This window comes from Geotrypetes seraphini, chromosome 7, assembly GCF_902459505.1.
Source record: "Geotrypetes seraphini chromosome 7, aGeoSer1.1, whole genome shotgun sequence".
Taxonomy (NCBI): Eukaryota; Metazoa; Chordata; class Amphibia; order Gymnophiona; family Dermophiidae; genus Geotrypetes; species Geotrypetes seraphini.
The window spans coordinates 172,243,499-172,262,282 of NC_047090.1; the positions used below are offsets into that span (position 1 = coordinate 172,243,499).

Consider the following 18,784-nt stretch of genomic DNA (forward strand, 5'->3'; position numbering starts at 1 on the left):
ACCTCAAAATCCCCAAAGTTGATGGATCCATGACCACTAGGAGGCATAAGGTAGTGGTGGTTGGTGATTACCTTCTGAGGGGTACAGAAGCATGCAGACCAGACACGATGTCCCAGGAGGTATGATGTCTGCCTGGTGCCAAAATCCAAGCCTAATGACTACATTCATTGTTGCTCATTCATGTTTGAAATTAATGATACTGCTAGGTACCCCTCCAAACGTATCAAAAGAGACTTTGTGGCTCTGGGACAGAAGGTGAAACAGTCAGATGTATAGGTGGTATTCTCGTTGATCCTCCCTGTTGAGGGTAAAGGCCTAGGCAGAGAAGCTTGCACCCTGAAGATGAATAAATGGCTGCATGGATGGTGTCATTGAGAGCAATTTGGCTTCCTAGACCATGGGATGATTTTCCAAGGACTGCTGAGGAAGGCTTTAAACTAGAATCATTGGGGCAGGGGAATCAAAGCCCCCAGGTGAGTATAAGGGAAGGTAAGGGAATAGCTAAATTCCTCTACACAAAAAGGAAAAGGGGGTAATGTCTGGAAAGATGTATATACTAATGCTCAAAGTATGGGAAACAAGGTTCAGCTGTACAGTATATACCAATGCTTGAAGTATGGGAAACAAGGTTCTGGATCTAAAGGCTGTGATCGAAGAGAATGAGTTGGATTTAGTGACTATCACATAGACGTGGTTCACAGAGAACCATGACTGGGTTATAGTTATAGTTTCTGTTCAGGAAAGACAGGGTAGGAAGAAAAGAAGAAAGAGTGGAGTTATACGTTAAAGATCATATTAAAGCCACACAACTGGAGGATTTGCAGGGTAAAGAAGAGGCATTAAGGGTCAATCTGGAACAGGGGAATGGAAAATGTATTTACATTGGTGTGATATACAGGCCTCCTTCACAGACAAAAGAAGTGGAGAGAGATTTAATAGCAGATATTCAGATTATAACTATAAAAGGAGAAGTAGTTGATTTAACATGCTGATGATGATTGTGGTATCCCTATAGTAGGATCCTCTAGAACTGGGGTGTCAAAGTCAGTCTTCGAGGGCTGCAATCCTATCAGGGTTTCAGGATTTCCCCAATGAATATGCATGAGATCTATTTGCATGCACTGCTTTCATTGTATGCTAATAGATCTCATGCATATTTATTGGGGAAATCCTGAAAACCCGACTGGATTGCAGCCCTCAAGGATCGACTTTGACACCTGTGCTCTAGAAGTAGGAAGATCCTCTACAAGAACAGTTCCGGCAGTTGGTAAATGGAACCCATGCAGGATAAGGCCCTAATTGACCCAGCGCTTACAAATGGGGAGAGAGTTTCTGATGTTATAGTGGGTGATCATCTGGCATTGAGTGATCACTGAATGTTGTGGTTTAATATTAAGACAGGTGTAGAGGGAGCTCATTCAAATGTAAAGGTTCTAGACTTAAAAAAGCATAACAGTGCACAAACCCAACAGTTAATGCAGAAGCTTTGCAGTTACAGTGTGATATTGACTTTACCATATGGTAACTGCAAACTTTACTTTAGTTTAAAGCAAATTTTATTTATGATAGCCATTAGTGCAAAAACAACACAGAGAGGAACTTCATAAACACCTAACAAATAGAATGTGGCCATCCTTCAAAATCAAACAATATACAATCATCAAAAGGTTTTCCCCCCATTTTTATCCCCCCCAACTAACCCCACCCCCAAAACACACCAGTTAACAAAACTCGCAACCTCTGAGAAACCTCAACTCCCCTGGGGGCCTTAGTTCTTATGATCCTCAAAGACTTTACTGCATATTAATAAAAGGCCCCAAAGCACATAATTTTCTACATCAACTGGACATCGCAGCATTCATGACTCACCAACCATCCAAACCAGCAATCCAAACTCCCAACGGAACATGGTCTCCATCCCTATGGTCAGACCACTACACATACAACTTCAACATCAACTGGACCAAGACCAAACCCACACCTCAATCCAAAAAATCCACATACACCGCAGGCAAACATATCGAGCCAACCATTTTTTGGTCAAAAGTAGACGAAACTATCCAAAACTGCGACCCAAAAGACTTCATCTCTCACTGGAAGAATGTGACCACCAACATCCTTGATGAACTGGCCCCTCTACAAACCAAAACCAGAACCAGCAGGAAATCAGACCAGTGGTTTGATAATGAATTGCTCCAACTCAAAAGACAGTGTAGAAGATTAGAAAGAAAATGGAGAAAAACTAACCTAGATCAAACAAAAACCGACTGGAAAAAAATCAACAAACAATACAAAAATCTACTAAAGGACAAGAGGAAAACCCACTACACTAATCTTATAGGCATGGAAACCCAAGATTCCAAAAAACTATTCCAAATCCTGAAAGATCTAACAGACACCAAACCCTAAACAACCACCAATAACACCCCCCCTCCCTCAGCCATCCTCTTAGCAGAACACTTCAAGAACAAAATTACCAACACCAGAGCCACTCTCAACCTTACCCCACCCCATCAAAATACAATCACAATCCACCCTTCAGAAAAAGTCAACTGCAGCAGACAGAACATGGTCACAGTTCCCCAACACACAATGGTCCGAACTCAATAATTTCTACAAAAAATACAGCCATGCCTCCTGTGACCTCAACCACTGCCCCTCATATCTCCTTTCTACCTCCAGTGTAAAATTCCGCACCATACTTCTACAATGGATTCAATCCACGCTCACAGAAGGCATTTTCCCTGATGACCTCAGCGAAATCGTCATCACCCCAATCCAAAAAGACCCAAAAGTACCACAAAACCACCCATCTAACTTTAGACCTATTGCCTCCATTCCGCTATTTGTCAAAATTATAGAAGGCCTAGTAGCCAAACTCCTCAACAACTACCTAGATGACCATAACCTACTCCACCCCATGCAATCAGGCTTCAGAACCAACTTCAGCACAGAGACACTACTAGGCTCCCTTATGGACACTGTCAGACAACACCTTAGTACAGGGAAAAAAATGATTCTCATACAACTGGACCTAACTGCTGCATTCGATTTAGTAGATCACAACATCCTTCTTCAGATCATAGATGCAATAGGCATCTCAGATAAAGTATACTCTTGGTTTGAAGGCTTCCTAAAATCTAGAACCTACAGTGTAAAATCAAACAAAGAAAAATCAGAACCTTGGTCAAACCCCTGCGGCGTACCACAAGGATCTCCACTATCCCCTACCCTCTTCAACCTTTACACTGCTTCTCTAGGAACACATCTGGACAATCTAGGCATAACCACATATAGTTATGCAGATGACATCACCATCCTCATCCCATATGATCATTCTAAACCTACCATGACAGACACACTTCACCGAACACTTGAAACACTCACAACCTGGATGAAAGATTACAAACTTAAACTCAACCCAGACAAAACCAAATTCATCCTTCTCGAAAATGACAAGGTCCAAACCACAACCAACTTAGAACTCAACGCAACCAACTATCCCATCCAAACCACCATAAAACTACTTGGCATGACCATAGACAGATGCTGCACCATGCAACCGCAAATAAACAAAACAATCCAGAAATCCTTCGCAATCATGAGAAATCTGAGACTAGTCCGGAAATTCTTTGAAAGAACACAATTCCAACTTATAGTACAATCCCTAATACTAGGTCTACTGGACTACTGCAACATCCTCTTCCTTCCTTGCCCTGTTACTATGATTAAACAACTTCAAACAATCCAAAACACAGCATTGAGACTCATCTACTCATTGAGAAAACATGACCATATCACAGAAGCCTACATCAACTCACATTGGCTTCCAATCCAAGAAAGAATCCAATTTAAATTCTACTGCATGTTATCTAAAACCCTAAACGGAGACAGCCCATCTTACCTGAACAACCGCCTCATCCAAGCACCCACTACCAGACACAGAAAAACACACTCCCCATTCATACCTCCCCCAATCAAGGAAGTAAAACGATCAAAACTACACGACGGCCTCCTAGCCACTCAAGCCGCAAGGCTGGATAACCAGATTTCCAACCTTCTGACGTCCACCCCAGACTACAAGACATTCAGAAAAGAAATAAAAACTATACTTTTCAAGAAATTCCTGAAGCAGCCATAACATCACGTACTCTTAATAACTCTAAAACTGACAATTGATCTACCCTTTACTTCACTAGTAATAACAACAGAACTTCCATTGTGACCCCCTTCTTAATTCTTTTGCAAACCGACTTATCCTTAACAACCTGTGAAATGTTTAAAAGATCTACTACTTACCTCTCTAGCTAATCAATAGTTCTCCCATTGTAACAACGTTTTTATTAATCTTTTGTAATCCGCCTTGAACCGCAAGGTAATGGCGGAATAGAAATCCCTAATGTAATGTAATGTAATATGTGATGTGTTATATACATTCAATAGGGCTTGCATAAAATTACATCATGCTTGAAACTATGGGTTCCTTTTATCAAGGTGCGCTACGGGGGTTAGCGCATCGGACATTTCATCATGCGCTAGCCCCCACGGCAGCCTAAAATCCTAATGCCTCGTCAATGGAGGCGTTAGGTACTAGTACGGCAGACGGTTTAACGCGTGGTATTCTGCGCGTTAAACCGCTACCGCGCCTTTGTAAAAGGACCAACATGTGTGGTGCCCCTTAGGCACATACTTGCATGAGATTTTATAACAGGCACGTTCAAGGGAGGTGACTGGGGCAAAGCATGGGTAGAGACGTGATTTAAGCGCATACTTTATAAAATATGTGCAATTGACATACTTTACACACTAACATTTATGCCTAATCCTAAGGAGGCATATGTGTAGGCCTATGTGTTTGTGTCCTGGACATAGGTATGAGTTCTGCCGTAATTTTACTAGTATTTCATAAAGACACATAGGCACCTATTATGTATCTTTATAACAGAGGCTGAAAATATACACCTTCTCCACTTCCAAAGCTAGTTGAAGCAGTTATAAAATAAGCTTTCAAATGTCCTGATGGTTTTGCTCTCAAATTTAGGTCTTCCATTCATTTGCCTAATTTAGATGCCTAGTGCTGAAAATAAGTGCTAAGCTTGCTTCTATTTCCCCCATTCCTAAATCTACTTCTGTTGCCACCCACTTTTTAGATTATATTACATTTAGGAGTCGAGAGAATTTAGAACCCAAATTTTCTTAAGAACTCGGCTCCATCAAACTTTCAGAGGCTCATTTAAGAGCCTATCTCAAAAATGGTAGGAGTCTAAACTCTTTCAATATCAGCGTTGTCATATTTGCGTAGTGACATTATCAATATAGGGATATTGGATATAATAGCCATTTATAGTTTTCATCCTGCTACGATTAATTTAATTTTAATTTGAATAGTATGACAGAACTGTCTGTGCAATTTGAAGAACCCATCTAAATAGTTTCATTAGCGAGTCATTGTAAATGCACCTATTCAGGAACAGGTTTTCCAGTATTACAGATATAAACAACATGATACTTATTTTTTATATATGCAATTTTAGATCAATTTCAGAAGAACAAGACTAGAAAGATACGATCATGGTCAACAAAAACAATACAAAACCTAATAATACATAATATTAAGATAAAGTAAGCACGAACATAAACCTCAAATTTATTTTCAATTTTCTAGCAATTCAGGCTAATATACCATGCTATTATGAAACAAACTTTCAAATAGCTTAAACATAATTTGTTCTCCTTCTCACACAAAAACGGGTCTGACATATACAGTATTTTAGGGATGCAATAATACATTAGTTATTACACTTTATTTATAAAATATGATACGAGAACATTATGAGATAAGCAGACAAAAATAGAAAATGCCATGCAAGCTTTCTGGCAGGTACGTTGCACTCACCCTATTCCTTGTGCTATATATTCCAGTTGCCGACACATGCAGGACCGAACTTCATATTCTACATCCTGACAGAGTGACTTTACCAATGGAAGTATATCTCTCTTAATGCTAAAAAATGGAGGTTTTATTAATGTAATGAAAAACAAGTTAACTTATAATGCACTTTTAGACAAATGTAGCTGCTGGAATTTTTTTCAATTAAAATACTGTGCAGTTAAAGTTTACAAGCAGATTTTATGAACAGGCTATATCCCACAACAGCTTCATGCTTAGAAGGGATAGAGTAGCTGTCAATCACAGCCATGTTGGCCACCACCTCAGAGTGAGCGGCTGCCTTTTCATTTTCTTCCTGAGGGAAGCAGAAACTGTCATATCTTTGGAGCTAACAGAAAAAAACCCGAAACTGGTCCTCACATTGGTTTGGGTTTTTGTTTTTTTAAACCCCAAAACAGGTAAAGACAAGCTTAGTTTTCTAAATGAATACCAAAACCATACAACTGGAGCTGGAAAAGAGGTTTTCTTTAGAAGACACATTCCACTGCTCCTCCCATTAGAGAACACAGACATGGCCTGGATTTTTATGAGGTTTTCACCATTCAGTGCCTACTGAAAAAGCCTAGCGTTATATAAAACAGAATTTAGTCTCCATTATGTGTCATGCAAACCCTATTTGCAGAAAAGGTGAATCAACATTCTTTGCAGCCTTCCTCATCATTACTTTTATTAAATAATTTAATGAGTTGGCATTTAGTAATGTGTACTGGAAAGCTTCTACATACAGTAAAACTGATACAGTAAGTAATTATATAGTACAATGCTTCATCTGTTCTTCAATGCTGCTGTGGGAGTAGACATAAAAAGGGAGCATTCTGGAGGCAGCTTGCAAAAGACATTAATTAAACTGGAAACCAACTTACAGTAGTACTACAGTTGCTCAATCAATGTATTATAGCATAGCTTTATAAAGTGAGAAGCCTTTAAAATCTTAAAAAAAGAAACTGATTATTTAAACACTAAATATAAGAGACTGAAGCAGAATTTGCTTCATTTAAGATACAACCTTTCCAAATCTTCTGGAAGAGTCAATAAGTTTCAGATGACTGTTTTAATGACAATAATTAAAATGAAAGTAATTACTGTGCTTTTCAACTTATGCACAGGAAAGTATGCAAATAATCTGTACAAATAAGAAAGCAGGTTGAATGCCTAATTATGCTTGTCATTTAAACTGCTAGTACTGTAAATAACAAAGAAGAGAAACTACTCACACATGACTTTCAAACTTGTTAGCTAACTTCCCCAAGATTTTACAACTAGCTAAGCGAGACTGAACTGTTTGAGAAAGTTGTGCCTTGGAAACAAGTGGATTCAAAATCTAAAAAAGGAGAGAAAATGAAATGGAAAATGTTACCACCAATCCAAATCCAACAATAGAGATCATAAACATATCTTTGATATTGAATCTATCCAACCCTAGATCTTCCATGCTACCATTTGGCTTCAACTGTTGGACCTTCAAATTCACTATCGCTGGTAGGGTTGCATTTCTCAAGACTATTCATTGCCAAAGCTAACAGTTATGCAGGATATTTCTTACAATTCTATTTTTACATTGTCTGAACTCTAGTAAAAATAATAAGAACTAAAGGAAGAAAGAAAATGACTCTCGACAGTTTGTAATAGTATATTAAAAATTATCTGCATATCCTGGATGACACCAGCAACCTAATAGAATGCTTTTGACATCTCAATTAGAGAATGACACGGTGACAAAATTCATCACCGTCCCCATCCCCGCGGATAACCGCGGGAAATAATCTCATGTCTATTTCAACCTCAGTCCTTCTACACCAGCATTCTTCAAAGCAAAGCTTGCGGGTCAGTGGTTGTGCTTATGTGAGCCAAGGATAATGAAGCCATTGTGACATCACTGATGTGATTGGCTCTTAGGCACTGGTGGAATGAGGCTTTATGACATCACAATATCTGCTCTGGATACCAGAGACTGTCATTCTGTAGTGTCTGTTTCAACCTCAGTCCTTCTACACCAGCATTCTTCAAAGCAAAGCTTGTGGGTCAGTGGTTGTGCCCAATTATACTCTGATTCTTCCCTATCTCCTTAAAGAATGACATGAAGATGGTTTCCCGCGTTTATCCGCGGGGACGGGAACGGTGATGAATTTTGTCACCGTGTCATGCTCTAATCTCAATCAACTGGGCTGCACTAAAACTTCAACTAAAATAGCTGATATATACCACCATCTAGTGTGGGTCTCATATTCTAATTTGCAACAGTTAAATCCATTTTGATTATTCTATCTATTAATATTTATACTGATTTACATCATTAAAGTTACTTTAAGAATACGTATGCTGTTACCTTTGACCTAGTTAAACTGAATGATGCTATAAGCTGCTAAACTTCCGTTTCATTAGAAAATGGGGAACCTTGTGGGGAGGGGAAAATTACACCAGCACTTTAACCAGAATGGACACCAAGGTGGTCATTTTAGAAGTCCTATTTTCTCTTTCGGACATGCATAAACCTGCATTTATAAGTGTATAGTGCTTAATAACTGGTATGAAGCCAATAAGAAAATCTACTGTGTCAGCATTTAACTTTCAAAAGGGCAATTATGATAAAATGAGGAAAATAGTTTTAAAAAAAGATAACAGAAGCAGTTGTAAAACAGGGATAGATATTGGTCAAAAATAATATATAGGAAAGCCGGAGCAGATGTATTTCACATTGAAAAAGGAGGAAGGAAGGCCAAAAGACAGCTGGCATAATTAAAATGCAAAAAGAGCATCTTTCGAAAAATCCAAATGAAGAAAAAAAAGAAGCATTATAATCACTGGCAAGTTAGATGCAAAGCATTAATAAGGAAGGTTAAAAAGAGAGTTTGAAAAGAAGGTTGGTGTAAAGGTAAAACTTCTTAGCAAAACTGTAGATACTATTATTAAAGAACAAAATTACCAAACACAGACAAACATGGTTTAATGGGACAGAGCTAACATAGATTCAATTAAAGAAATCATGTATCGCCATCTGCTACATCTTTTTGAAGGCATGTGGTAGATAGTGATGCATGATTTCTTTAGTTGAATCCATGTTAGCTCTGTCCCATTAAACAATGTTTGTCTGTGCTCAGTAATATGGATTAAGGTGAGCCAGTTGATGCACCTGTATCTAGATTTTCAGAAAGCTTTACACAAAGTTGTTCATAAGAGTCTCCGGAGAAAATCAGAAAGCCACGTTGTGGATTAAAAACTGGTTATCTCAATGTAAAAAGGCGAATCATGGAATGACACAGGGATCTTAAAACAGGTGCTTTCAATATATTTATTAATGATTTGAAAAATTGATGATGACTGAGTATCAAATTTGTAGATGACACAAAACTATTGAAAGTTGTTAAATCACATGTGGACTGTGAGAAACTGTAAAAGGACTTCACAAGACTGAAAGACTGGGCATCCAAATAGCAGATGAAATTTAATGTGGACAATTGTAAAGTGATGCATTTGAAAGAATAACCTAATTTATAGCTACTGAAGCTAGTCTCCACATTAAGAGTCACAACCCAAAAAAAAGATCTAGATGTCATTCTGGGCAATACATTGAAATCTGCTCAGTATGCGGTAGCAGCCGAAAATTAAAATTTTAGGAATTACTTGGAAAGGAACAGATAATAAAACAAGAATATATATATATTATCTCGTTCTCTCTCTGAGAGATCCCACGTGCCTATCCCAAGCCCTCTTATAATATATAATATAATTATAATATATTATAAGAGGGCTTGGGATCTCTCAGAGAGAGAAAGAGATAATGGTTACTGTGGATGGGCAGACTAGATGGGCCATCTGCAATCATGTTTCTATCATCTTTGTATCATTCCATGATACAATTTCACCTTCAGTATTTCATTCAATTTTGATTGCTGCATCTTGAAAAACACAGAACAATTAGAGAAGATACAACAAAGGGTGACCTAAATAAGGAAATGGAACTCCTCACCATATGAGGAAAGGCTAAATAAGGACACTTCAATTTGTAGAAGAGATTCCTAAGGAGGAATATAACAGAGGTCTAAAAAATTCTGGGTGGACTGAACAGCTGAAAATGAATTGTTTATTCTTTAAAAATGTACAAAGACTAAACTACATGCCATGAAGTTACATAGTTACAGGGTTTTTTGTTTTTTTTTTTTTAACAAATAGGAGAAAATTTGTTTTCACTCAATACATCATTAAGCTCTGGAACTTATTGACAATATGGCTAAAGCAGTTAGAATAGCTAGGTTTGAAGAAGGTTTGGCTAGGTTCCTGATGGTGAAGTCTATAAACTATTAGAGGTAAATCTAGAGAAAGCCACAGCTTATCACTGAAAGTCACTAGCATTGATTCTTGCTACTTCTTGGGCTTCTGCCAGATGCAGGGGACGTGGCTTGGCAACTGCTGGAAGCACAATACTGGGCTAGGTGGGCCTTAGGTAGGGTTATCATATGGCTCCAGAAAAAGGAGGATGGATTGAGACATCCAGGTTTTACTTCCATTACTTTCAATGGAAGTAAAACTCAAATGACTCAATCTGTCCTCCTTTTTCTGGATGTATCAAGGGATACAATCGTATAAAATAGTGATAATATGATTCAAAACGTATTGTAAATTAAATTTAGTAGAAGGGTTTCATTCATTCATACCACATAGAAAAAAATCAATAAACGGACGTAACACAATCTTATGTGAAACAAATCATAAATACAGAAAAAACCTCAATTGCAAGCAGCCGGGACTACACAAGTACCCTAAGCCACTTGCATCATCACAGGTTTGTGAAAAAATTCCGTACAATTATATTTCACTTTCAATCATTCATGTGCAATATTTTCATTCATGTGCAACAAGACTTATGTTCTTAATGTTACTTTGATCTTCAATTATCAAAAAGGTGAATGAGAGCCAAATCTATCTAAAATATAAGGGAAGGCAACAACTTCAATTCAGGCTTTAAACATGATCTGACAGCATGGAACCCGAAGTACTAATGTCAGATATAGAAAGGAATCACTTATCTCCAAATATTCTCAATCGAAATCTTCTCATCCAAAAATCTGATTTCTTCTCCCGACAGAAAAGTCTTTCCGTTTCGCCAAACTGGCTACTTCAGGGGATCCATTAATGTCCAATCTTCTCCACGCTTTTGCAAGACACCAATAATAGGGCTGACTCCTCTCAAGATGCACATGAATGAAAATATTGCACATGAATGATTGAAAGTGAAATATAATTGTACGGAGTTTTTTCACAAAACCTGTGATGATGCAAACGGCTTAGGGTACTTGTGTAGTCACGGCTGCTTGCAATTGAGGTTTTTCTGTATTTATGATTTGTTTCACATAAGATTCTGTTACGTCCATTTATTGATTTTTTTCTATGTGGTATGAATGAATGAAGCCCTTCTACTAAATTTAATTTACAATACGTTTTGAATCATATTATCACTCCTTTTTCTGGAGCCATATGGTAACCCTAACCTTAGATCTGATCCAATATGGCAATTCTTATGTAATCTTATATATGTCTAATTCCTATTTTTAGGAAACCAGGGTATACAAATGCAAAATATGAAGATGTACAAATGACAAAGGGGTGTGGTTTGGACGTTACTCAAGTGACATGTGCATTTCACATTTAATAAGCAGACTACACATTTATGTCCACCAACATCAGCGCTGGAATTTACATCTGCACCTGGGTTGTTTAGGCTAGAAAAAATTGCTTGGTTTGTGTAGTGCTCTACTGGAGCACTACTGGATTAGGAATGGCCTCAACTTAATGCACCTCCCTAAAGAGATATTGGCAAAGTGGGACCACAGAAGACAAATGCAAATAGGGCTGAAGGTGTGGTAGACCCCAATTGATTTTCAAAGGATTGTGTTTGTGAGGAGCTATCTAAACTAAAGGTAGACAAAGTGATAGGGGCAGATGGTGTACATCAGAGGGTACTGAAGGAATTTAGGGATTAGGGAAGTTCAGGCGATTCTGCTGGCTGACCTTTTCAATACTTCTCTAGAATTGGGAGTGATACTAGAGGACTGGAGAAAGGTGGGTGTGGTTCCTCGCTACAACAGTGGAAGGAAGAGATAGGGAACTATAGGCCGGAAAGTCTGACTTCTGTGGTAAATAAATCAATGGAAAAGCTTTTAAAACAGAGAAGTGACATTTCTGGAATCCAGTGACTTACAGGACCTGAGGCAAAATGGATTCACTAGAGGCAAGTTTTGTCAGACAAATCTGATTTGGGTGACCAGAGAACTGGAAAGAGGGAGTGCGCTAGATATAATGCATTTAGATTTTAGCAAAGCCTTTGACAGTAATCCATATAGGCATCTAACAAATAAACTGAGTGCCCTTGGTATAAGCCCCAAAATGATGAACTGGGTCAGGAATTGGTTGAGTGGAAGGCAACAGAGGGTAGTGGTCAATGGAGATTGCTCTGAGGAAAGGATGCTACCAGTAGTATGCCTCAAGGTTTAGATCTTGGGCCTGTTCTTTTTAACATTTTTGTAAGTGATATTGCTGAAGGACTATCAGGTAAGATTTACCTCTTTGCAGATGATACCAAAATCTGCAATGGAGTAGGCACCACTGACGATGTGAACAACATAAGGAAGGACCTAGCGAAGCTTGAAGAATGGTCTGAAATTTGGCAGCCATGATTTACATTACATTAGTGATTTCTATTCCACCGTTACCTTGCAGTACAAGGCAGATTACATAAAGGATCTATCTGGCCATTTCCAGAGGAATTATAGAATAGATATATTGGTTCGTAGAGATTAAGGTGGTTCTTGTGGCGTTAGGTTGTTTTAGAGAGTAGATTGGTTTTGATTGTTGGGTATCAGGGATTTTTTTTTATAGTATGGTTTTTATTTCTTTTCTAAATGTTCTGTAGGCTGGGGTCATTATCAGCAAAGTAGAGAGTTGGTGGTCTAATTTTGCTGCTTGTGTGGCCAGGAGGCCATTGTACAGTTTTTTCCATTTGACTTCTCTGATTGGGGGGTATGTGAATGGAGCGTGGGTTCTCCTTTGTCTGGTTGAGGTGGTTCGGATTAGGCGGTTGTTTAGGTATGTTGGGCTGTTACCGTTCATGGTTTTAAACAGAAGACAGTAGAACTTGAATTGTATTCTTGCTTGAATTGGAAGCCAGTGTGAGTGGAGGAATGCCTCGGTGATGTGGTCATGTTTCCTCAGTGAGTAGCTGTGTCTCAGAGCTGTGTTCTGGACTGTTTGCAGTTGTTTAATCATGGTTGCGGGGCAGGGGAGATAGAGAATGTTGTAATAGTCTAGGAGACCCAGCATTAGGGCCTGGACTAGGATCCAGAATTGTGTTTTGTCGAAGAATTTTCGTACTTGTCTTAAGTTTCTCATGATTACAAAGGATTTCTGTATTATTTTATTGATTTGTGGTTGCATAGTACAGCACCTGCCAATCGTCATTCCCAGTAGTTTTAGAGTGGTTTGCATGAGGAATATGGTTGAGTTGATTACTAGGTTTGTTATGGATGGGGTCTTATCATTTTCTAGGAGAATGAAATTTGTTTTGTCTGATTTAGTTTGTTTGTGGTCTTTCATCCAAGTTGTTATTATTTCTAATGTTTTATATATAGTGTCTGTCATGGAAGGTTTTGGTTGATCAAAAAGGAGAAGAATGCATAGCTGTAGGAGGTTATGTTTGATTTATCTAGATAGGTGCCAAGGGACATGTCAAGGGACGTGAAGTAGAGGTTGAAGAGTGTGGGGGATAAAGGGGATCCCTGAAGTATGCCACAGGGGTTGGATCAGGGTTCTGACTTTTCGTTGCTTGATTTTACTCTGTAGGATCTGGTCTTTAAGAATCCTTGGAACAATGTGTGTACTTTGTCTGTGATACCAATTGTATCCAGAATTTGTAGGAGAATGTTATGGTCTACCAGGTCAAATGCTGCGGTTAGATCTAGTTGTATGAGGAGTATTTTTTTCCTGTACTGAGACGTTGTCTAGCTGTGTCCAGTAGGGATCCTAGTAGTGTTTCAGTGCTATAATTGGTTCTGAAGCCAGATTGTGTATGGTGGCGTATGTTGTGGTCAGTAAGGAGTTTTGTTACTAGGCCTTCCGTTATTTTGACATAAAGTAGTATTGATGCTATGGGTTTGTAGTTGGAAGGTTGATCCGCTGCTCCTTTAGGGTCTTTTAGGTTAGGGGTGACGATGATTTTGCTGAGGTCTTGTGGGAAAAGGCCATCTGTGAGCATTGTTTGCATCCATTGCAGGAGAGAGTAGAATTTGATACTGGCATTTTTTAGTAGATATGGAGGACAGTGGTTTAGGTCACAGGCTGCGTGACTATATTTTTTGTAGAGTTTGTTGAAGTCTGACCATTGTATAGTGGGGATGAGGGACCAGGTTCTATCTGCTGCTATTGATTCTTTGTCTGAGGGTGTTATAGTGATCTCATCTAGGAGAGTTGGGTTTCCAGCGAGGTTGGTCCTGGCATTTGTGATTATGTTTTTGAAGTGTTCTTCTAGAGTGGTGGCTGAAGGGGGGAGGGGTGTTATTATTGGCCAGGTAAGGTTTGGTGTCTGTGAGTTCTTTCAGTATTTGGAATAGTTTTTTAGTGTCTCTGCCTATTAGGTTGGTGTAGTATGTTTTTCTTTTTTCTTTTAGTTGTAGCTTGTATTGTAGGATGAGTATTTTCCTTGCAATTTTCGTGGATTCTTGGTTGGTTTTCCTCCATTTTCTTTCAAGTCGTCTGCATTGTCTTTTGAGTAGGAGTAGTTCATTATCAAATCATTTGTCAGATCGTCTGTTGATTCTGTTTTTTGTTTGTATTGGGGCTAGCTCATTTAAGGTGGCTTTACTTAAGCTGATCCATTGTGAAATGAAGTCTTTGGAGTTAGATTCTTGGATTAATTTGTCTGTTTTTGACCAGAATTTGGAGGGGTCGATATGTTTACATGAGTTGTAGGTTAGTTTTTGGTTTGGATTTGCTTTTGCCACAATTGATATTGAAGGAGTATGTGTAGTGGTCTGACCATAGTGATCGAGACCACTTTCCATTTGATGTCTGAATATCTGGGAGAAAGGGCTGTTGTGTCATGAAGGTTGCAATGTCGATTTGGTGACCTTTTTCATGGGTGGTTTGTGGGTCTAGGATCTTGTATATTAAGGCTTCGAGAAAGGATAGTAGGTTTTCTACTTGTTTGGAGGAATGATCTTCGAGATGTAGGTTTAGATCTCCTAGGATTAGGTTGTAGGAAGTCGTTAGTGAATTTCGGTATATGAAATCTTCGAATTCCGATTTTGCAGTGTTTCAGTTTCCTGATGTTATGTAGCATAGCATGCATGTCGTGGATTCTTTAAGTGTGGAGCATGAGAGTTGGCTAAGAAATGCAAGGTCATGCATTTGGGCTACAAAAACCCGAAGGAACGGTATAGTTTAGGGGGTGAAGAACTTATGTGCATTAAAGAAGAGTGGGACTTGAGTGTGATAATATGTGATGATCTTAAGGTAGCCAAAAAGGCAATGGCAAAAGCTAGAAGGATGCTAGGGTGCATAGAGAAGAGGTATGGTCAGTAGGAAAAAGGAGGTATTGATGCCCTGCATAAGACTTTGGTGAAACCTCACCTTCAAAAAGATATAAACAGGATGGAGTCAGTCCAGAGGAAGGCTACTAAAATGGCCAATGGTCTTCGTCATAAGGTGTATGGGGACATAGTTAAAGATCTCAATATATATACTTTGGAGGAAAGGTGGGAGGGGGGAGAAATATTAGAGATGTTTAAATACCTATGTTGCATAAATGCATATGAGGTGAGTCTCTTTAACTTTAAGGTAGCTTTGGAATGAGAGGTCATAGGATGTAATTTTTACAGAAAGGATGGTAGATTCATGGAATAGTCTCCCAGTAGAGGTGATGGATACAAAGACTGTATGAATTCAAGAAAGCATGGGAAGAGAACATGGGTCTCTTAGGGAGAGAAGATAGTGTATGCTGCAGATGAGCAGACTGGATGGGACATTTGGCCTTTATCTGCCATTGTGTTTCTATGTTTTTATGATATTGAGTGCTTTGACAGCTTTAGAAAACACAGTTGTGTATGTTTCTAAAATGGCACACACACATGTATATTCTGGGATACCAATATATACATATATCTGTGCTGGCATTTGTGTTGCCAAATTGACCCCACCCCCCTCACCGATACGTTAGACAACGATATTTGTAAAATGGATGTTACCACCAAACATAACTAGTGCTCACATATTTAATCCTAATACTGTACACATTTCAGCAGGCTCCACATTAGCACACCCTGTCATAAAATACTAGCAGAACTTGAGATATTCCAATTTGGACATCCCAATTCCGATTTGTACATCCTTTCTAAAATCCATTTTTGCCTAGTGGTGCTAACTACAGTAGGTTATGGGGGAAGGTAATAGTCAATCAAGATAGAATGGTTCAGACTGAGGAAGGGTTATCTCAGATGGATTATATAAAGCAGTTTGTAAATAAGAGAAAAAATGAATACAGAAATATAAGAACAAGTTCAAGTACTGAATATGGCATTAAACAAACGAACATATGAGACACTGTAGCAACCTGAAGAAAAGAGGGTACGCAATCAGACATTGTGATACAAGGGATCTAAATATATCAGAATGACAGAGCAGACAAACTAATAGTTTGGTGGCACTGAATGTTAAGGATGATAGAGTAGGAAATAAATTGCACTCTGGAATTTCTATAGACAGAAACTGCATGATGATAAGAGAACAGTGAAGTGTATTACCATCCATATCACAAGGATACTTAGACTGTGAAATGTTAACAGACAAGCTACTAAATGTGGAAACTAAATAATAGATTTCAATTACTTCAATACTGACTGGGTGACTTTGACTGTCTCATCAGAGTGTGGAAGGGAACAAAGTCTTGGACAGCACAAATAACTATGGGTGGCATAAAAGGGCAGATGGATGTTTATCTTACCAAACCTTCCAATTTGCTATTTTCGAAATGTATTTTGCAGAGATTTCTATGGAGGATGCCTGCAGTGCGTCTAAATCTGAAGGGGGCACATTAGAGGCGTGGTTTGGATAGGATTAGGGCAGGCTTATGATTTGGATGTTTTTCTGAAATAATCAAACCTTTTTGAAAACATCCAGAGCACAGTTTGGACATTTGGGGCTAGACCTGGTTTAAAAACGAATACTGTATATACTTGAATATAAACCTATCTGAATATAAACCGAGGTAAGATTTTTCCCCCCCCAAAAAAGAGGGTAAACCGAAAAAGGGTTGACTCAAACATAAACTGAACTCACAGTAGTCTCACAAGGTTACTGTAGGAACTTGTGGCAGCCATTTTGAGTAGTGAGACTGCACAGGGCAAAAGCATAGGAGAATTGCTCTTGCCCTGCATAGGAGGATTGCTCTTGCCCTGGCTCACTACTGGACCAGCAGAGTTTAAGGTAGGCCTGGGGAGAGGCCTGAGATGGGTCCATGTCTGTTTTATCATTCCCTCTGTGAGAATTTATTTAACCCCCATTTGTTTGTGTGTCTTAATTAGATTATAAGCTCTATTGAGCAGGTATCGACTCTTATATGTTTAGTGCACAGCGCTTTAGAAATGATAAGTAGTAAGATTCAAATATAAACCGAGACCCCCATTTTTGGACCTTTTTTTGCCCCAAAATCTAGGTTTATATTCAAGTATATACAGTAAGTGCCAAAAAGGTACCATACTGACCAGATGACCACTGTAGGGATGAAGGCATGACCCCCTTCCAAGTTTATTCAAATCTTACTATCCCACTTCATCAAAAACCTTCTAGGTGGCTTACAATCTAAAATCCAAATAACCAAAATTTAATTTCATAAAATCACTAATAAAATAAAAATATTCCCCTAGTGGTCACTGACCCCCCCCCCCCAACCACCCCTCAAAAATGTGAATAAATGATATCTTCAGACGTCTGCATGATATTTTCAGATGGTATGACCAGTCCCAGTAGAGCAGCAAGAAGGTTCCTGGAGTAGCCTAGTAGGCAGTGTAGTAAACTATAGAGATGGGGACTCACCCCACTCTAACTACTACACTTATGGTAGAATATGTGAGCCTTCTAAAAACCACCCAAATCCCACTGTACCTATATACAGGTGATACCTACAGGCATAAAGGCTATTGGTATGGTGTATAGTTGGATCCAGTAGGTTTTGGGTGGGTTAGTACACTGTTCAACATCTGGCGCAACCTAACCTCAAAAAACGACTCCACCTTTCCCTTTTCCCCTTTCCCCCCCATCCGCAAACGACCTAGCTAAATTTTTCAATGAAAAGATTACTACCTTATGGAGTTCTTTCCCGCCAGCATTCTCTTACAATTCTCTGCCTCCCAACGACTCCAACCCTATCCCTGCTGATAGATCCTGGACTGCCTTTGAACTTGTATCCGAATCCCAGATCTCTAAACTCTGTCTCAAACTGAAATTCTGCAATCGCATCCTGGATCCTTTCCCTTCCTACCTTTAAGAAAACATTCCCACACAGGCCATCTCCTCCCTTACCAGGCTTATAAATTCTGCTTTACTATCGGGCCTGTTCTCCATAGAAATGGGACACATTGCCTTGTCCCCTCTTCTGAAAAAAGCCGATCTCGACCCTTCCTTACCATCTAACTACTGCCCCATAGCAAATATCCCTCTCCTAACTAAACTGCTAGAGGCCATAGTCGCCACCCAGCTCTCTTCTTACCTAGAGAGATTCTCCATCCTCCATCCCTACCAATATGGCTTCAGACCCAGCTTCAGCACCGAATCCCTCCTTGTTTCCTTAAT

The 18,784-nt window shown here is 39.0% G+C and overlaps 1 protein-coding gene across 8 annotated transcripts in view; it reads right to left on the reverse strand.

The window, feature by feature from the left end:
• Positions 1-18,784, reverse strand: part of PPP4R4 (protein phosphatase 4 regulatory subunit 4) — a 417,794-nt gene that overhangs the window by 251,553 nt on the left and 147,457 nt on the right. For all 8 annotated transcript variants that reach the window (XM_033953260.1, XM_033953256.1, XM_033953258.1 and 5 more), the window contains 2 exons: positions 7,165-7,271; positions 5,897-6,004 (listed from right to left, as the gene is read on the reverse strand). In XM_033953260.1, the coding sequence (XP_033809151.1) occupies positions 5,897-6,004; positions 7,165-7,271 (215 nt within the window). The remainder of the gene's footprint in view (positions 1-5,896; positions 6,005-7,164; positions 7,272-18,784) is intronic.